The 22,513-nt window shown below is 37.5% G+C and overlaps 4 protein-coding genes across 4 annotated transcripts; 2 read left to right on the plus strand and 2 right to left on the minus strand.

The window, feature by feature from the left end:
• Nucleotides 1-619: 619 nt before the first annotated feature.
• Nucleotides 620-1,116, plus strand: MONOS_17473 (uncharacterized protein; the record flags this gene model as incomplete). Its single annotated transcript, XM_067870397.1, has 3 exons — nucleotides 620-739; nucleotides 788-1,051; nucleotides 1,108-1,116. The coding sequence occupies 3 exons, from the start codon at nucleotides 620-622 to the stop codon at nucleotides 1,114-1,116; spliced, it is 393 nt and encodes a 130-aa protein (XP_067728998.1).
• Nucleotides 1,117-6,051: 4,935 nt separating this feature from the next.
• Nucleotides 6,052-12,941, plus strand: MONOS_1483 (uncharacterized protein; the record flags this gene model as incomplete). The annotated part of the gene is made up of 1 exon (XM_067867664.1): nucleotides 6,052-12,941. The coding sequence occupies one exon, from the start codon at nucleotides 6,052-6,054 to the stop codon at nucleotides 12,349-12,351; it is 6,300 nt and encodes a 2,099-aa protein (XP_067728999.1). The 3' UTR covers nucleotides 12,352-12,941.
• A 1,175-nt stretch (nucleotides 12,942-14,116) lies between these two features.
• On the minus strand, nucleotides 14,117-19,084 carry MONOS_1482 (putative ATP-binding cassette transporter subfamily C; the record flags this gene model as incomplete). The annotated part of the gene is made up of 1 exon (XM_067867653.1): nucleotides 14,117-19,084. The coding sequence occupies exon 1, from the start codon at nucleotides 19,046-19,048 to the stop codon at nucleotides 14,117-14,119; it is 4,932 nt and encodes a 1,643-aa protein (XP_067729000.1). The 5' UTR covers nucleotides 19,049-19,084.
• A 255-nt stretch (nucleotides 19,085-19,339) lies between these two features.
• On the minus strand, nucleotides 19,340-22,321 carry MONOS_1481 (putative PPPDE peptidase domain; the record flags this gene model as incomplete). Its single annotated transcript, XM_067867642.1, has 8 exons — nucleotides 19,340-21,115; nucleotides 21,188-21,267; nucleotides 21,380-21,586; nucleotides 21,684-21,793; nucleotides 21,866-22,023; nucleotides 22,080-22,117; nucleotides 22,190-22,199; nucleotides 22,278-22,321. The coding sequence occupies 8 exons, from the start codon at nucleotides 22,319-22,321 to the stop codon at nucleotides 19,576-19,578; spliced, it is 2,187 nt and encodes a 728-aa protein (XP_067729001.1). The 3' UTR covers nucleotides 19,340-19,575.
• Between the last annotated feature and the right edge of the window lie 192 nt (nucleotides 22,322-22,513).

A 22,513-nucleotide genomic window follows, 5' to 3' on the forward strand; every position in this document is an offset into this window, starting at 1 on the left:
CCTGGTTTAACCACTTATATTATCATCGTTGCTTTGAGCTTTTGTTTTGCTCCAATTTATTCCATCCAAAAAATATTCAAATTCAAATCAAATGACGAATTTTCGTTTTTTTCTGGCTGCGATGTATTTTCAAAAATGCGGGAAACGGATAACACAAAAAAGTTCACTGGTGCGCAAATGTTGTTTCATTTTAATTCTTGATTATTGATATTTTTTCTTTCTTTCTTTCTTTTCTTTTTTTGATGACTTGTTTTCTGAACTGGAGCATTGCAATGAAAGTGAACAGAGAAAGAAAATCGAAAAAATGAATGAAATAATTAATGAAATGGATGAAGAAGAATTCAATTCCATTTTCACAATGGTGCTGTTCAATGAAATGGACAAAATGATTGAAGAAAGGAAGCTTTCCATGAAAAATGCAATCTTGTTGTTGAAGATCGTTGGATATTGCAAAGTTATAAAAAGCATATGGAGTCTGAATTTAAAAAAAAATTTGTTGTGCAAAAGATTTGAGAAGATGATAATTGAAGAAAAAAAGAAAAAAGAAGAGAAGAATGAAAAGCTTTGGGTTGATCTTTGTGAATGTTATCTTATGCTCTTTGAAAACATTTCAAAAGAAATGTTATCAATAAACTTGCCTTGTCTTCTGAAAGTTGCATTGAACAAAGAGGAAAATGAGGAAACGCAAAAAGAAGTGGAAATTGCTTTGATGGCACTGAACAATATTGGGTACGATAAGGCATGATTTATTCATTGACTGATAAATTGAATTTTTTTTTATAATTAGTTTATCGAACAAAAATTGTATTTGGATGAAATAAAAGAGATCATCAAATATCATCAAAAGCATTTCAACCTCACTCGTCTTGCCTATCAATCTGCTTGGGAGTTTTTGATCAAACTGATGCACATATTCGAAACATCAAAAGAAGTCATCACGAATGAGCTGCATTTGGGGAGAGAAGCAGCCAGAGAACTGGAAGAGTTGAGAAAGTGTGTTGATTGGAAGAGAGAGAAAGAAGAGGGAAATGGAGAAGGGGAAGCAAAAGAAGTTTGTATTATTAGGAGATGGCTCTGTGCATTTTTTGATTTCTTTCTCTCGTGCAGATCATGTAATGAAGAGTTTGTTGAACTTATCAGAAGCATTGTTCAAATGTTTCGAGCATCAATGGATAGAAACGGAACAATTTGCAACTGGAGCATTAGCCTATTAAGAGGAGCAGCAAAAAGCGGAGCTGTGAAAATTGATTACTTGCTGAAAGGAGGAGCAGTTGATAACATTTTGGTGGAGATTCAAAAACCAACGTTGAACGAAAGAGTAACATTTGATTACTTGGAATTCTTCTTCTATATTTTAATACGATCGAAAATAAAAGAGTTTGATGAAATGGAAGAAGTGAACAGAAAGGTAACCAAAAGGAAGATATTTGAAAAGATTGAAGAAGAAGGATGCGAAGATATCATCACAAGCTTATATGAGGCTTTAGAATTTTTTAAAAGAAATTATGATCATTCGTTATCTTTGAATATTGCTGATTATCTTGTGAATGTTTGAGGAAATGAAATTCTTCAAATTTCATGACTCACAATTTTTGCTTTTTCTTTTTTACTCATTTCACAAAACGGTACAAAAGTCAATTTTCATATGTTTGTTTTAAAAGTGATTTAGGGCTATAATTTTATCTTGACCTTTTTCTTTTTTGCAACACTTTTAGCTTTACACAAGCCTGCGATAAATAAAAAATAACCAGAAATGTTTGAAATGTTTTAATTTCCTTATTCTATATTTTTTTTTCAATATTTCTTGTTTACCAAAAAGATCGAGGATTGTAATAATTTTATGTTTTGATCATTGACTTGCTGCTTTTTCAGCGAATATTTTTTATCAGAAGTTTTAAGCTTTCATATCATAATACATCGTTCTTTTTTATATGTTTTGGTTGTTTAAACTTTCTCAACTTGTTTTTTTAACACTTTTTCTCATTTCATACATTTTTTCAAAAAACACGATTTTAAAGACAAATATGAATTAGTTTTTAAATTTATTGAAATGATAAATAAACATAATTAAAATAAAACGATTCTTGTATGAAAAAATGATTATTTGTTTGTATATGTTTGATAATTAAAATAACAAAAAAATCATATGTACTTGCTTTTTAGTTAATATTCTTGAAAAGTTCCTTTTCATTTCAATGCTTAATACAAATAAACGATAAATAAGATTTTGAATATTTTTTTCATTTACATAAAATTTGACACAAACACTTGTTTATAGAAAAAATCGTGTTTTATACAAAAACAGTGATATGAGAAAAAAAGGTCAAAAATAAATAAGAAAATGTTAAAAACAAGTAAAAATAGTAATATAGGAATGCGGAATTATGATGCTTTTAATAAAAACGTTCAGTATGAAATATTCGTTTCACAGCCAGCAAGTCTTTGATCTGGGTCCTAAAATTATATAAATTTTAAATAATTTTTAGTACATAAAAATCACAAAAAATTTTTTAACAGAATTCTGAAAAACATAAATATCAAGAAGTCTATTTATTTTGTTTTTGTTATTAGCCTTTTCACAAATCAAAAAAGCAAAAATAAGTTTCAAAAAAATAGGGTTGAGATAAAAAATTGAGGTCAAGATAAAATATGCACCCTATAATCCCGATTTATCAAAATGAAGTAAAAAAAAAAAAAAAAAAAAAAGAAGAAGAAGAAGAGGAGGAGGAGGAAGAAGAGGAAGAAGAGGAAGAAGAGGAAGAAGAGGAAGAAGAGGAGGAGGAGGAAGTGGAAGATTGAATACATTGGAGCGCTAACTTGTTTTTGAAAGTTACACTTCAAAGCTTAATGAGATATGAGATAATCCAAAAAATCCACAGAAATGTTTGAATAATAACTTAATTCAAAAAACATTCCATAGCAGCTGAAAATGAAGTCATCGTATCCTTCTTCTTCCATCCTTTCAATAATCTCATTTTTGACAACCTTTCTGATCATTTGCTCTTCCTTTTCGTAATTTTTATCTTTTCTTTCTTTGTTTGTTGTTTCTTTCAATCGTTTTGCAATGAGACGAAATACGAACAAGAAATTTAACCATGCTCTGTTGTCTATTGTCGACTGCTGCATCTGCTCCAAAAGAGTGTCAATGAAACCACTTTTCATCAAATCACCAGCAGAAATAGCTTCATTCCGGGCGATAGTTTCAAACAACTCAATTCTTGCTCTGTGAAAATCTTCATCAAAATCTTTAGCATTTTTGTGAAGCTGTATAACGCTTGCAATCAGTTGTGTATCCTTTTCATCTCTCAATTTGTTGCCTTGAAAGTAACGGTGGACTGTGGCAAACCACCTTTCAATAAAAATTCTTTCCATTTTTTGTTTTTCACAATTTTCATTCTTCTTCCAATCACTGTATTGGGCAAGCTCTTCTCTCTCTTGCTGTCTCTCTCGTAAAATGCAACTCATTCACAATTACAGTTGCCAAGCTATCATCGTTCTCAAATCTGAATATCAAAAAACTCCATGCAGACTGATGCGCAAGTCGCGTCAGATTGCGATGCTTCTGATGATGTTGGATGATTTCTTTGATTTCATTCACATACAGCTCTTTTCTCTTATCCTTAGAAAATGGAAAAAATCAATAATATCAAAAATGAAACAAAAATGCTCATACGTAATACGCGTCAATGCAACTCAAAGCCAACAATGCTATTTCCACTTCTTTTTGTACTTCTTCGTTTTGCTCTTTCGTTAATGCGACTTTCAAAATATGTGGCACACATATTTCAGTCATTGTTTCTGGAAGTTCCATATATTCGTATTTTAACGAAAGGTCACATCCACAAAGATCAACAAGCAGCTTTCCGTTTTTAACTTCTTTTTTCTGTTCTTCTTCAATAATCATCTTCTCAAATCGTAATTGCAAAAAAGAATTATTAAAACTGCTGTTCCAAATTCTTTCTAACGCTTTGCGATAACTAATATGCTTCAACAACAAAATTGCGTGATCTAAAAACAATTTCTTTTCTTCAATTATTTTGTCTATTTTGTTGAATAATTCTTTCGTGAAAAAAGAATCAAATTCTTCTTTATCCATTTCATCCATTTGTCCATTCATTTCTTCAACTTTTTGTTTCTGTTCTCCTTCAGAGCAATTTTCATGCAAAGAAAACAACATTTCAAATCTCAGAAAACTTTTGAAATTAAAAGCAATAAATAACAGATTATATAAGCGTACCACAGAGATTATCCATATTCGATGATTTCAGCAGTTTTAATGTCTTTTTCATTACAGTTATGCAACATGAAAAAAAACCGCAATTGAATAACAAAAGCATAATCAAATTTTCCAGATGGTTTTAATATGAAATTGGAATAAAAGCATTCGAATTTGTTCCATTTTCAATTCTTTTCCAAGAAAATACAACAGAATAATTCAAATTCTACTTTGTGTATATATTTTTTTGAAAATGGTAATAAATAATACATTCATTTTCAAAATACCATAATCGAAAGAATTTTTTTAAACAAAAGTTTTCAAATTTCTGTTCCGAAGACTGCTTTGGAGCTATGACCTTTTTCATATTGCTGTTATTTTTGTTCACAGAAACAAGGAAAGAATGGTATTCTTTGAATTGTAAGTCGTTGGAGCACTTGTTTTTAAATTATTTGCCATTCTCAATATCACAAAGCGGAGAGTTAATAATAGATCCTCAAAACAAGGAAGATTTTCGCTTTAAATCATTACCTACATGTTCCTATACTTGTGACTCTTTCATATGCATTGGCTTTAGCGTTGTTTCATCAATTAACCAAGTTGTTAATTCTTCGCTCTCTGTAACGCAATTGTGTTTGCATCAAAAAAGAGGAAATGCACTAATTAATGTACGGCAAGGTTCAAAGTGCAGAATGAATCTGTGCGCTGTGCACTTGAACGAATTTTCAAAAGAACCAATTTATTCTTCGTGTAGCATCCTTGAATTTGTAAATCTATCTTTTTCGTTTTTTTCACACAAAAACATTGTATCAAACAGTATGGTGAATTTGTGGCATGAGAGTTCGCTAATTGTCCAGTCATCATCATTTTCTTCAATTACTATTCAAATGAGCAATCCTTTTCTTGCCTCGGGCGATTTCGATTGTGTTTCAACTTCTGATTGCTGTTTTAAAAACATTAGCAATTTGATTGCTCCAAATAAAGAACATCCGTTTTATTTGAAAACAAAAGAGAGCATTGTTTTTGGATGCAATTTTTTAGGAGTTGAAAGCCCATTTTGCTCTGTACTCGCAATTGGCAGACCACTATCATCATTTGTTTGTTGCAATACATCATTTTCTGCTTGCACAGTAACCGAGCATAACAGACGAGTTTTTGACAGCTCCGACGGGGATGTTGTGGTCGAGCAGACAACATTCAATGTAAATGGTAACGATATGTATGGAGGGACAATATATGCATACGGGACGAAATCATTCACAATTAGAGGATGCTTCTTCGACAGATGTAATAACACTCATCCAAAAGGTGATGGGGGAGTTCTTTGCTTTCAAAATGTTGGCCCATTACTGATTCAGAATTGTACAGCTGAAAAATGCAACGCAACATCAGGAGAAGGATTAATGCGAATTGAAAATTATTTTGATTCTGTAACAATCACAAATTTGAATTCAACACAATGTGAAGCCGATCTCCGAGGAGTTGGTTTAATTTTAGGATCAACATCTCCTGTGATTTGTTCAAGTTTAAAAATGATTCAAAGCAAAAGCAGAAAAGAAGAAGCAGGCGCTTTAATGTTATATCAAACTTTTTCTTCAATAACTATCAATGACTGGTTCATAAATTCAAATTTTGCTTATTCGATTGGAGGAGGAATTTATGTAATGAGGAATGATAGTATTGCAGTTAATGCATTGATATTTTCATATTGTTTCTTTGTTAACAATTCAGCACAAATCGGAAATGATATAGCTTTTTCAGAAAATTATTACAACATTATTAACTCATCTTGCTTTTTGTATTGCTTTTCGCTGAGTGAACAGAACAGAGTGTGGATGTGCACACAAGGATACCGTGAATGCACAAATGGAGAAAAGCGAAATTCTCTCCTTCCAAATCCATCTGAAACTGTTATTCATGTGGATCCAACACGAGGGTCTGGAGATGTGGCGGGATGTGGAGATTTTTCAAATGAATGCAGCACACTGGGCTATTCTTGCAAACAGTGGATAAACTCATATCATCTTTCAGTCAAACTATATTCTGGAGAATATGCAGAGGATTCAATTTCACTCGCTTTTCAGAACATAATCATTGAAAAGAACATTTCTTCATCGAGAATAACAATCCACACAATTCCATCGAGCAGCGCATTTTGCACTCTTGCGGGTGGATCGTTAGACATCTCTGGAATTCAAATCATCCACAGTCCAGTATCTTCTTCAGACAAATGCATTTTTTCTGAGGACAATGAGTATTCTGTGCTTGTGCTGAACGAGTGCTCGTTAAAGGCTGATTCAACTTCATCTTCATTCAACAAACCGTTTTTTGTGCTGACAAAGGGTGAAGCTTCTCTCGAGAGTTGTGAGATATCTTCTGTGCTTTTTGAGAGCACATCGTTGTTTACCACAGAAAAGCAAGCACGTCTTACTCTGAGCAATGTGAAGATATCGATGATCAGCCGCAGGATAGGCGATGGCTCAATGTTCAGTAAGGCTGTCCAAGCAGAAGAGAGCTTTGTGCTTTCGAATGTCTCTTTGGAGAACTGCAAGTGTCTCGACGGAAATGGAGGAGCGCTGTATCTGGAGCTGAATGCACACAGCACAACGCAGATTGGGGTGGATTCTGGTTGCTTGTTCGACACATGCACTGTTCCCACAGACAGCCGGAAAAAGAGAAAAGGAGGAGGAATCTATCTTTGCCTTAGGGAAGGAGCTGGAGACTTCCAGCTCAAATCAGTTCAGTTTTCTGGATGCAACAGCTGGAAAGGGAAGAATGTTTTTATTGAAAGTGCAGAACTGCTCAGAACAGCAAACGCAAACACAATTGGTTTTCATCCAGTGATTGGGATTGGCATCACAGATTTTGATGAGCTGAGCGGGATGGAAAATGGGGATCAATCATTTATTTTCCCGCTTGCTCTGTTTCTGAGGAACTTCACTTCTCCAGCTTATGTGTCTGGGCAGACCACTGATAACAACTATCGCCTCTGCGGATTTAGTGACTATCCGTGTCAGAGCGTGGTAGGCGCTTCAGCTGCGCGATTTGCGAACACAAAGAGAAATATTCGCTTTCTGCCTTCCTTTTCCTTCCGAACAGAAACACTCCTCAACAGTCAATCGTATGCGTTTGATGTTGAAAAAGACAATACGTCAATCAATGTTGGCTCCTCGCAAGCGAAAGTGAGTGAAGGGCTTCTGATCAATTCTGTGGAGACAAGTTTCAGCAAAATCAAGTTTGTGCTCGAGGCATCTTTGAATGGGAGGAGCGCCTTTATCCTCTCGAATGCCAATGTGCTGTCGATGACTGACTGTGCGGCTGTGCCAGCTGCTTCGGGTGCTTCTGTTTCGTATTGCATTGTGAAGATCACGAACGGAAAATTATCTATCAGCAACTTTGTAGTTCCTCTTGCACAGAAATTAACCTTTGACAATGCACCATTTGTTGCTATCAGTGGAAGTGCCTCAGCTGAACTCGACACTTTGGATATCAATGGAATGACAACAGCTGGCAGCGATGGGCTGATATCTGTTGACTCGACAGGAACCACAACAATCAATAATAGCATTTTCCACAACACAAATCTAACGAGTTCTTCATTTATCGTAGGTTCCTCGGGAATATATTCGATAACTATAAAGAACACCACTTTCGAAGAAATCAAAAGAACTGCAGGAGACGGTTCGTGTGTGTTTCTGAACACCAGAAGTGACTTTGTGAGCTCTTTTACGGAAAATAACTGCACATTTAATGGATGTTCATCTGTAGAAGGAGATGGAGGAATTCTTAATTGTTTTCTTGAAGCAGAAGGATCTTTGGTGATGAACAAAACATCAATTGTGTCTTGTGGAGTGAATGCGGTTAATGGGAAAGGAGGTGGCATCTATCTCGATTTGAAGGAGAATGTCAATGCCTATTTGTTTTCTGGATTAACATTCAGCAGAAATGAGGCATTTGAAGGGAAAGACATGTTTGTGAGAAGTGCTGATTTGAACGCCTCAATCATTCCATCTCTGTTTGATTTCGAGTATTTTGGAGCAGACGGAGAGATTAAAGTCGATATGAAAGGAAGAGACGAAACGCATTTTGTGAGTGTTTCGGCAGATCTGCTGTATTTTTTGGTGAAATATTCTTCGTCAACAATAAGCGTTGGATCGGACGGAATGGACTTTATCGGGTGCGGCAAGGCAGAAATACCTTGCCACTCGTTGTTGAAAGGTATGCAGCAGATCAGCGGCGAGGCCTTGGCAAAGCTCATCTTGATCACCAAATCCACTGAAGTTACCAACACTTTTTCTCTCTCAAACTTCACGATCCGTTCGAGTTCATCGGACGGAGACAAAGATTATAAATCGATTCTTTTTTTTGGAAAAAAATCCGGAGAAGCGTCAGAGCCGTTTTTACGATGTGAAGGCGAGTTTTCGTTGAAGCTTGTTTCTCTGGTGATTGCGTCATCCTTCAACAATTCAGCTTCAGAACTAGTATTGTGTGAGAATGGAGTGTTGTCTATTGAAAAATGTTCATTCGTAACAGAAGGTATTTCTGATGACGAACGGAAAATTTTGTGCAAATTTGTTACTTGTATGAAAGGAAAGCTTTTTCTTACAGATGTTTCAATGGAATCGGTCAGCATCGCGAAAAGCGCTTTTTCAATTGGATTAATTTTTTGTGAGATTAGCAATTTCACATGCACATTTATGAACGTTTCTGATGGAAGCATTTTTAGGTTTGGTGAATCGGGAAAAAAGGAAAATGGAAAGATTGTAGATGAAAAATGTATATTTTCTATTAATGAATCGACAATCACATCCGTGACAAGAGCAGACAACGGAGCATCTGTGATTGATTGTCAAAGAGAAAGAGATATTTCTATTGAAGTGAGTGGAACAACTTTGAGCGACTGTAAAGCTATCGAAAACCAAAAAGGAGGAGTTGCTTTTATAAAATTACCAGAAGAGGGCTCATTTTCTGTTTTGAGTTCAACGATGATCCGTTGCTGCTGCTCGAATGAAGGGAAAGGCGGTGCATTTTATATCGATGCAACGGGAAGTGGATCACTGCATTTCTTGTTCCAGAGTGTTATATTCACAGGAAATACGGCAAAAGTTGGTAATGATATTTATGTTTCGTGCCACAACATATCAGAACAAATCTATGAAACCCAATTCAAGTTCGATTTGAGAGAAGGCATCTACGTGAGGCAGAATGCAATTTACGGGATCGACACAACAGATCACACCACCGACACCAATCTGATGGACTTCATCACAATCTACCAGGCTGACACCATTGTTGCCTGCTCGCTCCCCGAGAGCAGAGGAAGGAACGAGAGGAAGTGCGGCACATATCTCCTGCCCTGCCTTTCGATCGATTATGCTATTGCTCATATCACTGCCGATTTCGATCCCCGCCTCGTGGTTAAAGGCGCCTCACTCATCGAAGACGAGCTGACCCTGGACAGCCTTCTGGTTGCCTCACGATCCAAGTCCTCGGGTATCATCTCAATCTCTTCGCTTGCAACACAAGCAAGCGAGGCTGTGATCACCACACTCAACACAGTTGCCATCACCAATCTATGCTTTGTGTTTGGACACAAATTTTCGTCTTCCCACTCCTCCTTCATCTCTCCAGGCTCGGGTGTTGTCGAGCTGACAAACTGCTCCTTTTCGTCTGATTCAGCTCTTCCGCTGTTTCCGCTTCTGCGTTTCAGCAAAGGGAATGGCGTGCTGAATGGCTGCCTGTTCTCCTCCCTCTCCCTCAAATCTTCTATTGTGATTGCGTCCTCATCGTGTTCGGTTGCCATCACCTCCACCAGATTCACCTCCATATCCTCAGCAGGCAGTGTGATGTCTTGCGAGAACAGCAAAGATGCAGTAATTTCACACACCACATTCACAAACAACACCCTTTCTTCATCTTCCACAAGCTCCTCGACAACTCTATCCGCAGCCTCTGTTGGCAGTCTAACCCTTGCAAACTGTTCGATAAGTGGATTGTTGCCCCTTGTTAAGAGAGGGATTCTTGCCAAACTGTCACTGTGCAACAATGTGATGTTTGATCTGTGCTTTTTTGAAGCGGTCATGGAAGATGAAATAAGCAGCAGAAGTAATTTCTCTCAACAAGAGTTGTGCAGATGGAACGGATCGCTTGTGGAGATGGCGAGCAGCACAGCAGCGATGAAAGACTCCTCCTTTGCAAACTCGCCTGAGGGAGGCCTGTCTTTGTTGGGAGGGAGCACAACAATCGAGAAAGGAGAGTTTGCGAACAATAATCCATCAATCGAAGGATACCCATCAGCAAGAAGGAACATTATGTGTAAAGACGCAGGATCGCTGAATATGATGAGTTTGAAAGGTGGAGACGGGGTGCTGCCCAACACCTCAATGTGGATACTAAATGAAGGGTGTACTATGGGAGGGATGGCTGAAGAAAGAGAATCTGTTTTCTTTATTCCGTTGCTAGGGTCAGTGGAGAAAGAAAATGAAGGAACTGCGACAAAGCTGAAGATAAAAGGGCAGCTTCTTTTGCCTTGCAATCTGATATTGAGATTAGTTTTCAGGAGGGGCAGTGAAGAGCAGATTGAGAAATACGATTTTGACACACATGGGTTTATCTCAGAGAATGAAGTTCACTCATGGGTACCAACAGAAAAGCTGGGAAATATCGAAGATGAAACAGAAGTTTCTGTGTCGCTTCAATATAGAGATCCTTCATCTCCGAATTTTTCCAATTCTTTCATTCTGAAGAACAGAAGCGAGCCCAAAGCTAATAGAGATGAAAGGATTGTTGAAAGAGGAATGAATGAAAAATCGATATGGCCAATAATCGTAATCGTGCTTGTTGTGATTTTGTTTATTATTCTGATTATATCAATTGTTCTGGCCGTTCGATGGAGAAAGGCAAAGAATGAAGCGAAAGATTTGAGAGAGATTGTGAATGATAATATCAGAAAAGATCCGAAGGCGTTTGAGATGGTGACGATGGAGACGTCACCAGAGGAGCAGTGGAGGAGAGCAGAGAAGGAGGCAGAAAAGAAGAATGAAGAGAGAATAAAGAAGAGGGTGTATGATTCAAATTTGGAACATTCAGAGTCATCTGAGCATCTTCTATCTGAGAGTGGATCGACTGAATACATTCTTGGAAGAGATTCAGACAAGATTCCTGAATGGGCATTGGAGAAAGAAGAGGAAGAAGAGATAAGGAAGAGAACACCATCTCCATCCATTTCATCCACTTCAATAACTGATTCAGATTCAACATTTGTTCGGGGAGAGGATCTGTGCCCAACCACCTCGTCAATGTCGAATCTGGTGGATGCAATGGCATGCTCATCACCACATGAGAAGCTGATTGTGGATTTAAGGGATTCATTGTTTATGTTGCTTCATGGAAGGAACGAGACAAAGGAGATGGCGATTGGGAGCTTGAAGGAGAGGGAGCAAACAGCTGCCCAGATCCTGTTCTGGGTGGCTAATCTCGCTCTTCACTCCTTTGATGAAATGGAAAACAAGCTTCAGTCATTGTCCAGTCTGAGTCCTCACATTGTGTTGTTCTCGGAGCACATGGTGATCTGCATTGTGATGCACTCTGATTTCATTTCATCTGACGATTCTGATTCATCCTCCATCTCATCATCAACAGTTGTGACAGCAGCCAGTGATGATGATGATGACAGCGACTCTCTGCCTTCATCAGCATTTGAGGATGAGGATGATTACAAAAAGGAATGTCTGCGATGGATGGCACCAGAATTGCTGATGAACAGGAAAATGGGGGCAACAAAGAAGTCGGTTGTGTTCTCGATTGGGATGATGCTGTGGGAGTGCCTGACGCTGGAGATCCCGTTTGGGGAGTATGAGGCCGAGGTGGCGGGGCAGAAGATTGTGAATGGAGAGAGGCCAAACGTCGAAGTTATTCCGAAGCCAGTACTGAAAGAAATTATCAAAGGATGTTTAACAGGTGAAACAGCAGAGAGATATTCCTTATCTGTACTGAAGCGGGAATTCATCCAGCTCTTTCCTCCAGGAACTGTGATACTCACCGTTTCTGATGCAGTGGATTATGAAGAAAAATCGGATAAAATCAATAGTCAATTCAGCAGAAGTACTCGAAATGGTTGTAAGGAAAATGCTTAAAAAGAATGGACGTGCGGAAAGAAGAAACTTCTGATTCTGTTTGAGACTTTGAAAGATGATGAGTTTTTGCAAGAATTGTGTTTGCTTTAATTGAAATGTTCTTTTTATATTTTGTTTAGCTAAAAGCGTCAATTGTGTGTTGTTAGTTTTTATTCGTCAGCTATTTAATTGTTTGTCATAATTTGAGAGATTATAACTATTCTCAGAGAAGTTTAAATAAAAAATTCTTTTAGAAGCGGATTTAAGTTTAAAAATCAAATATCTTCTGTTTAAATTTATTTATTTATTTGTTTGTTTATTTAAAATTGTGTTTTGCTATTTTTTTCGTTTTTATCCTCATTCTTTCCATTTTGGTTTGGATATTTTAAGTTGTCTTCAATTTTCAATTCGTTTTTTAAGTTGATGAGAATCATTTTTTCTCTCAAAAGGAAATTAAAATCTCTGGAGATCATTTTACTGTTTCAGTTATTTCTGTTTAGCTTTCAAGAGGTATTTTATGTTTTCTTTCATTTTTAAGAAAAACTTTATTCAATTTAATAAGATATTGCTTTTTCATTAAAAATAAAAAAATACGCAAATCAGTTACGAAATTTGTTATTTTTTTTTTTAGTTTTTTGAGAAATTCAGATTAAAATATGAATAAATTGAATTTCTCTATTTGGTAATTAATTCCAAAATACAGTTAAAGGTTTCATAAGTAATATTCTTCTTTGAAATTTCATCGACGATAAGAAAAAAATTCTTCCATTTTATTAAAACCATTATTCGAAAGTTAATGATATGAATAGGTTTGTAAATCAAATAAAAAAAAAAAAACAGATTTCTTAAAGTTAGCAAACGATTAATGCAAAAAATGTTGAATTCTCTAAATTTTCTTGTATCGATAAACAACTTAAATAAAAACAAATTACAACAAGCATCATGAGGCATTTTCACCGAACAAAATACATCAAATTTTCTTTCTAAAAAAGAAAATTTCATGAAACAATAATGAATGATGAATGAATTCAAAATAAGAAGTGTATTTTTTGGTTATGCATAACTTTGCACTTATTAAAAAAGCAAAACAAATGTTTAATACATAATAATTTCTATCTCAAGCATCAAACCGAACAGCTGTCAAAATAGGAGATAGATTGGTTGGAAAAATATTTGGATAACAGAAAGCATCAACATCGAAAAGCAAGATCAGACATGACAGATAGAATGTTTCTAGATAAATTGTTACAAGAAATTAAAAATGAATTAAAGAGAATATTATTAATTATTCTCCTGCAACAGCAACAATATTTCATAAGTTTGATAATGAAAAAATACATATTGACTGCTTGAATGCATAAATAATCATCTTATAAAAAACGTCCAAAAAAAAAAAAAAAAAAAAAAAAAAAAAAAAAAAGGAAAACAAACAAATAAATAAAGTTGACTCAAAGCTCCACAACGAATGCTTCAAAAATAAAAATTACTTCTAATTGAACATGAATTAATACTTATAAATTAATCAGAAAGCATTGAAAAAAGTTATTTATGTCTCGACAACACAAAAATCCTTATAAAACTTACTAATTAGCTGCAAATCTATTTATTACTGAGATTGATGAAAGCAGCACGAAAAATCTTAACAATTTTCGGTAATTTCCTTTCATCTTCTAATGGCATCAAAAAGCCAGATTCAATGGAAAATATTTTATTTTCACACCTATAATCTATAAATTTCTGAACTTGCAATCAACTTTTTGCGTATCGTCTTCTTCTCTCCAATTTCTTATTCGGCGTGCACTTTTCCTCCGTTACAGTTCGTGCTTTCAGTGCCTCCATTTTGGCTTCTAACTTTGTCCTTTCCGATCATATCCGAATGCGCCAAAAGCTGCGAAAATAGCGAATTCTGGTCTTCCATCAGCTTTTGTGGTGTGTCCATCTCTTTCGCTTCTCCACTGTCCATCACCAGAATCCTATCGCACCCAACAATCGTGTGCAGCCGATGAGCAATGATGATCGCTGTCTGCCCTGCAAACGATGTCCGGATCGTGTGCTGGATCTTGCTGTCGGTCTCTGCATCCACATTTGCCGTCGCCTCGTCCAGCACAACAATCTTGCATTCATCCAGAATGGCTCTTGCCAGGCACATCAGCTGCCTCTGCCCGCAGCTCAGGTTCAACCCTCCTTCTGCAATATGCGCCTGAAGTCCACCTTCCATCCTCCGCACCGCATCGCCCAGCTCAGCCAGATCCAGCACTCTCCACAGCTTCTCGTCGCTGTGTCGGTCTGCAAGATCCAAGTTCGATCGTACCGTCCCCTCAAACAGAGTCGGATCCTGTGGAATAATGGCAATTGAGCTTCTCAATCTGTTCAGTGCAACTTTTGAGATGTCAATTCCATCAATCAGAATCCTTCCATTGTTATGCAGTTGTGATGGATCTTCTGCAAATGAAAAGCCACAACCTTCTTCAAGTTGAATATCCGAAGAAGAAGAAGAAGCTGAAACTTGCTTCATCTGAGAGGTGCTTCCTTTCGATGAATGAGAGCTCCTTCCTGCAGCTATGCTCTTCTCTTCCTCTGCATCATGTGGCATTAGAGCTGGATCCAGCTCCACAAGCCTAAACAGAGCCTGAATAATGCTTGTTTTCCCAGCACCTGTCCGTCCGCACACCCCAATCTTCTCTCCTCCTTTGATCTTAAACGACACATTCTTCAGCACCAATGGCAGCCCCTTTCTGTATCTGAACGATACATTCTCAAACTCCATCCTTCCTTCAGAAGGCCAATTTGCTGGTGGCTTAACTTCCATTCGATCTGTTTCCTGTGGTAGCTCTTTGGAATACACCTGGATACGCTCCAAGTTCGTCATGATCGACTCCACCACCACAGCTGTCGTCACCAGCATTGTGCCCTTCCACGCCAGCTCATTCGATGCAGACACAGCCAGCCCCACACTCGACGCACTCATAAAATACCACCCAAACAGCGTCACGCCTATTGTAAATAGTGTCGTGAGGAACGTAATCATCAGGCTTGCCCAGTGCATCCCTTCCCTCAGTAGCACAAACGCTGATGCCCACTCGTCTGCTTTCTGCTGGAAACGTGCCAGCCAAATGCCTTCTCTTTGGAATACTCGGATTGTTGACAAGCCGGATCCTTCCAGCGTCTCGCTGAACTGCGCCATGAGCGGACTCCTGAAAATGCCCTCAAGCCGCGTCAGGTTCCTCGAAGTGCGAGGGTACACAAGCATAATTGCATGGAGCAGCAGCAGCACAAACAGAGCAAATAGCAAAAAGTATGGCCAGTCTATCCCACCCACAATGCATGTGCCAATCACCCCTAGCCACATCTGCAGCCCATTCACAAACGTCGAAGGCAAGTCGGTGTCTGTCTTCGACACGTCGCTGCTGAACCTGTTCAGGATGCGCCCAGTGGGGGTAGTGTCGAAGAACACAGGCGGACATTTGACGACATGCGATGCCAGTTCGTTGTGGATCTTAACATTTGCTCTTCGGACAAACACAGTGAATACACCTGCCCGCGCAAACACGAGTAGCAGAAAGGCCACTGCAAAGAAGCCCATCATGCCCAGCTTCCAGTCAAACACAAGCTGAGGGAAGATTGTTGGCGAGCTGGCGACGTTCATCCAGTAGTAGTTGAGTGTGTTGACTCCCTCACACACGAGAAGAAGGAGCAGATAGAGCAGAATGACAGGAGGTGGTGCCATCTTCAGCATGTAGTCCACATACACCCTCCACGACACACTCGACAGCAGATGCTCTTCTTCGGTGATCATCTTCGACGCTGCTTTGCGCGCTTCGTCTGATTCTGAAGAATCTGCAGCTGTGTTGGTGTTTTTGTTTGTATCTGTTGGATTTGTCCCTTCGGATGGTGTTGAAGAAGAGAAGGAGGAAGGTGAAGAAGATGGAGAAGAAGATGGCGAAGGTGAAGGAGATGGCGAAGCTAGAAGTGAAGACATTGAACTTGATGCATCAGTTCCACCTGAAGATGAAGGTTTATTTGCTGATTCTACTTCTGCACTCATTTCAGATTCGGTTGTTGCAACTGTTTGAGCGCTCGATTCCATCTCAGCAGAAATTGATTCATTGTCTTCTTCCTCTTCCTCTTTCTTATTATTATTCTCTTTCGCTGCTTCATCTTCTTCATTATTTTCTTTTGTATCTTTTGATTGAACAACTGATTCCATTGTGTCTTCAGCATTCTTTTCTTTCCCCTCTTTCTTTTCCTTCATCTCGCTTTCCTTTCCTTTCTCTTTCTTCCTCCACTCCTTCACAAGCCTCATCAAATCGATCCCTTTCTCCTCCAGCTCCTTCTTCGTCCCCTTTGCTACAATTCTTCCTTCCTCCATCACAACTACCGCATCTGCCCTGTCCGCAAACTGCACCTGATTCGTCGCCAAAATCACTGTCTCTTTCCTCTTCTCCCTCAGCACCTTCAAAATGCACTCTTCAAATAGCTTCTTCCCCACATGTGCATCCACCGCAGATAGTGGGTCATCCAACAGAATCACATCTGACTCTGTGTATACACACCTCGCCAGCTGCAGCCGCTCCTTCTGCCCTCCGCTCAGGTTGATCCCTCTCTCCCCAATGGCTGTTTCATCTCCTGCACCCAACACAGCAAAATCAGGCTCCAGGCAACACACTGAAACGCATTCGTTGTATCGTTCTGTGTCCATCGGACTGTCAAAAAGAATGTTTTCTTTGCATGTTCCATTGAAAATCCATGGAATTTGCGAAAAAACAGTCAATTTTCCTTTCACTTTCACTTCTGTTCTTCCCCTCCCTTCCTTCTTCTCCCTTTCTTTCTCATCAGCCTTCGCGATATCTCCGCTGATTGCCGCCAAAAGCGATGACTTTCCGCTTCCCACTGCACCCACAACCATTATGAGCTCTCCTTTCTTCACTTTCAGGTTGATGTCTTCAAGCACAACACCTGTCCGTGAAGCAGCCAATGAAGCATCTTTCCTTTCTTCAGCTCTCTCTGATTGTTTCATAGCGGAACTTTCAGAGGAAGAAGAAGTTTGTTCCTCCTTTTTCATCTCAACTTTAACTTCTGCGGCTTCTTCTTTCTTTTTCGCCTCTTTCTTCTTCTGCTTCTGCTTCTTTTGGTTTTCTTTCTCCATTTCTGCTTTCTCTTCATTCATCAACGGAATCGGTAGTGGATCTGCCCATTTGAACATTCCGTTGTTGATAATCACCGAATATTCCCTCTTTCCTCTGTTAACACTACTCGAATTTCCATTTCCCTCGTTTTTGTCGTTTCTTTTTTCTCTTTCTTCTTCGTCTTCGTCTTCGTCTTCTCCTTCTTCATATTCTCCATCCTTGATTTCTTCCACATACTCCACCCTCTCGTCAGTCATAAGAAACTCAGAAATTCGCTGCGCTGACGACATCACTGCCACAAGCGACTGCAGCACAGATGGAAGTGTTGTGGCTGCCTTTGTGAATAAGCCCAGAACGTTGGCGATGGGATAGAAAAAGTACATCACATCCGCCTCGCTCACTGCTTCCCCTTTGAAAAAGGCGACCATCGTGACAGTCTGAAGGATCATAGGAAACGCTATCATCAGAGAGTTCATCATCTGCATCGCAAACATGAACCGCGATGCGTGCCGCAGCTGCACATTCCTCACTTTCTGTATTCTGTCCAAAAACACAGACTCCAACCCCCCAAGCTTGACTATCCGGATCCCCTGAAGCATCTCGTTTGTTGCCTTCAGACGAGACTCGTTCACTTCGAGGTAGCTGTAGTACCCTTTGAACATCTGCCGCGCAATAGCCTTTTGGATAGGAAATATGATGCACACTAGGAACAATGCAATAAGCGAATAGTACTTAATCTCAATCATCAAAAGTACAAATGCCCCTATAAGCATAATCGGAAACTGTATGGCTGTGAAAATATCCTTCAGCCAATCTGACAAATTTTGTGTATCCGTTGATATCAGCGCTACTAGCTTTCCAACATCGATCTTAGTTTGTGCCGCAATATTCAAATGGAGAGTCTTATCGTAAATCATCGACGTAACGCCTGTGCGCATCTGCCCTCCGAGATTTGTTATGAAACGGTTTGCGTTTGATTCACAAATCCCAGTAAAAATAGGAATTAATATGAGTCCTAACACGATTCCAACAGGAAAAGGAGTAGCTATATTAAGTGAATCGTTCAATCCCTTTTTGGAAAGTGCTTCCAAAAGCCATCTCAAAAGAAAAGGCGTAACAAGTTTCGGTGCAGCAGTCAACACAATTAAAATTTGTGATAATATAATCCTCCATTTACCCAAACAAAACATAATTGGTAAAATTGATGGCTTTGAGGGAGGCTTCTGAGTAAATTTCTTTCCTTCAGTTTCAAAAGAAACCTTTTTAGAATTATATGCTTCCAAGACAGAAGTGTACTTTGAATAGCGAGCCTTCCATTTCTTTTTTATTTGAGGAAACAAAAGTTCAGCAGAGTTTGCTTTAGCATTTTCACAAACATCTTTTGATACAATAGGCTTAGTTCGAAACACATATCTGAAGAAGAAAAGAAAGAAAAAATTTGCCAAGAAATTGCTTTGCTCTTCATAATTCTTTGGATGTTTATTGCTTTTGTTTCTGGAGGAGGCTGTGTTCTGAGATCCAGTCTGTGATGGTTCTTTTTTATTGCAATTATTCTTTTTAATTTCGGTTGATTGCTGGACTGTACTTCTCATTCAAGTGGAAAAAAAAGGAAAATTTTTCTTTAACGATCTCTTGAATAATAAAAAAAATGAGACAAGTTATTTTTATTTGCAAATGTTAAATAGCATTAATTGCCGTGGAGCCCAATTCAATCAAGAGAAAGAAAAGTGATTGAACAGAAAATGTTAGTTTTACCAGACTGTCAAATATTTAAGCTTTCATGATTTAATAACTGATAATTGTCTTTCAAAATAAGAAAGAAAGAAGTAATCTTTGTCCATTTGCGATTTTTTTATTCTCTAAAAAAGCATAGACATATTCTAGGTTTGATTGTTTCAATTATTTGTTTATAAAACATCAACATTAGCATTAAATCAGAAAAATAAATACTTTCTTCTCATCATGAATAAGCTCAAAGAAAAATTAAAAAGCACTCTGTAATCGGAAAAAAGAACAAAAAACTCTAAATTAAATATTTGAATACAAAAACAAAATTTCTCATATTTTTATTTATACAGGAAAAAAAAATATTTTCCGAATTATTAAGAAATAAAAAATCTCAAGAAACAAGAGAAAGCAGCTCAATGGCAAGTTTTTGTATTGGTTCATAATGTTGTTCATCTTTCAATTTCACTATCAAGGGAACAAAGGATACAACTCCGTGTAACACGCGTATTACTTTAACTCCAACATCGTTTCCAATGCAACAAACTCCCAAAGTCTTCAATAGCATTTCAAGTGTTTCTGTACTGCAATCCTCTGTTTCACTTTTTCTTGACATTTGCATGGTTTTGGATTCTTCCTCTTTGTGAAAAATCCTATGGTGTTCGTCAATAATGGCATTACATAATGAAGGGATCGCAACTTCGCACAAAGCTTGATTTGTTCTCTTTTCAGAATCCAAAAGCATGGCAATATTGTGGATGATGCATGCTCCCACCTGTTGGAGTGGTGCCACCGAATAGAAGTCAACCATTGAAGAAGCAACAGAAAGAAAGAATGAACATCTATTCGGTGAAACCAGATACTTTGCACCACTTGGTGTTGATATTAAGTTCACAACAATCTGTCCACATATAACACACAAAGTGAGTTCAGCTTTTGTTAACTTTCTGGAAGACGATGAAAACGGAATTGTTGAATGAGGGAAAGAGCTTGAACTACCAGATGAAGGGAATGGAGAAGATGAAATGGAAGATGCAGAACAATATTGTGGTGAAGAAAGCGAGGAACTTATGATTGGAAGAACAAACTGTCGAAATAACTCAAGAACAGATAAAGGCGCATGAAGAGGAAGTTTTGTAACTTCTGAATGAAAAATCTCAGATGTATTATCCTCAGAAGCAAAACTAACTTTACTTGAATCAAAAGCAGTTATTTCTGAAGAAGGAGGATCTTTGCACAGTGGAATGCATCCCTTTGAATGCAAAGCAAGAATCCGAAGCAGAGAAAGCACAGGAGGAAGAAGTTCTGCTGGCCAACAGCAGCGCAGCCGTGTGACAATTGAAACAAGACCTGATGGAAGAGAAATAGTCTCCCGCCGAACATAATTGGTGCTCACAGACTCAAAAAATGAGCGGACTTGAAGCGAGTTCAGGAAATTTCTGTCTTGAAAAGTCAAAATGCCAGGATTTTGTGGTGCTAGTGCTTTAGAGGGTGGATAGAAAGAGGCAGAAGCAGGATTAGATGGAAATGGCTTGTAGTTTTCAGATACGACCGAAGAAGAATATCCAACAGAAGAAGGAGGTGAAGGATGAGAAGAAGGATTCGAAAAGCTATCAAAAGTGAATGCAGATGAAGAGAAATCGAAGAAGGAAGCATCCATCGTTTGTTCCAGAGACAAAATTGGAGATTCAACTGGTAGCAATATTTCCTCAACAACTGAAAATTGTTCCTTTTCCTTTGTGTCCGAATGTGCTTTTGGAGCAACACTTTTCTCAAGCAGATCTGCATTGTGCAACAAATGTGAAAGAACACTCTCAACTTCAAAAGACTCAAACAAATACGGAACAGAAGAAGAAAGCAATGGGCATTGAATAACTGGCTCTTCAATATCCATTCTGTTATCTGCGCAACTTTCTGTTGTGGAATTTTCCTCACTATATATTTAGTTATTTTCAAGTCAAAATATGAATGTTAAAAAAAATTGAATGAAAAAGAAAGAAACAGACTCAGATTTCAAATGGGGAAATGTCGAAATAGATTCAAATTCTGGTTTTGTCGAATTATCAACTGATTGATCAAATGATTCCTGTTAATTAAAAAAGATACAAATTTGAGTTTAATAAAAGGTGCAATTTAAAAAAAAACACATGATATAGAAATATGTTAGCTTTCATCTTTTAAAAAAAACGTCATCACACATAAAAGTTTTGCAACTCTGGAAAATTACTCATCTTTTTGAACCGTTCAATGAATGCAGCAGGTGTGACACCTTCTGGAAGCTTTATTCTTTCGAGAATTTCTTTGAAAGCCTTTTCAGATTTATTCTGTGTTGATTCAGCTTGCAACGTTGCTGTTGATTGAAACATTTTCGAGAACAAGGCAGCTGTTTGAGATGGAGTAAATTTCTATTTGTTTCAATTGGAATAAACAGTATTTAGAAATTTTTATTTCAAAAATTACTTATTGTTCGCTCATTCTTTATTTAACATGTTTTCAACACACATCAGCTTGACACTTTAGCGGGTCGCAATTTCCGTAAAATAGTTCGACTAACGGCTTCACTTGCTGTCCAATTGGAGTTAAAAGCATTTCTTTGGTTACATCTTTCACATCTGTAATTATCAAAAACAAAAATTCAAAAAATTTTTTTGTCATTTTTTTCAAACAGAAACCATGTAACACACAGCTGGGAAGCTGAAAGCTTGTAAGGAAAATAACAGCATCATTTGCAAAATGAGTACTGTTATTTTCAAATAAATGATAAGTTTGAGAAGTGTATCTGGAATTTATTTCACATAAAAATTTTTCGAATAATTCTTGAGTTACAGAAGTCTTTCCAAATCTTGAAAAATTCCAAAATCAAAGGATTTAATTATCGTAATATTTTCTTGGACAAACGAAATAGATTTATCTGGTGTTCCTGCAACAGTCGCGCCCTGAACATTAAATAAAATAAAATTTTAAATTATCTTTTTTAGAAATTTTTAACGAAAAACAAAAAGGCATACTGCATAATTTCTTGCAAAATATTATTCGAGGAACATGAAAAATTTTCGCATCTTTCAAATATTCACTTTCAATATACTTGAAAAATACCTTTTTATGCCTCCGCTATAGTAATACTCGTATCCACTTACCATTTGAAAATACATGTTTAAAAAATTATTTTTTGATTATAATTCAAATTGCAAAAAGTTTAACTAACTTATAAATCATTAATAGATAACAAACAAAACAACAACTCCCACGTGCCAAACAGCTTCAAAATATTTTCCACATAAAATTAAAGATAAGGACTTTGCTAATCCATGTGTTAAGTCATACAAATTTAA

Source organism: Monocercomonoides exilis (assembly GCF_001643675.1).
Source record: "Monocercomonoides exilis strain PA203 chromosome Unknown scaffold18-1597598, whole genome shotgun sequence".
In the NCBI taxonomy this organism is placed as follows: Eukaryota; Preaxostyla; order Oxymonadida; family Polymastigidae; genus Monocercomonoides; species Monocercomonoides exilis.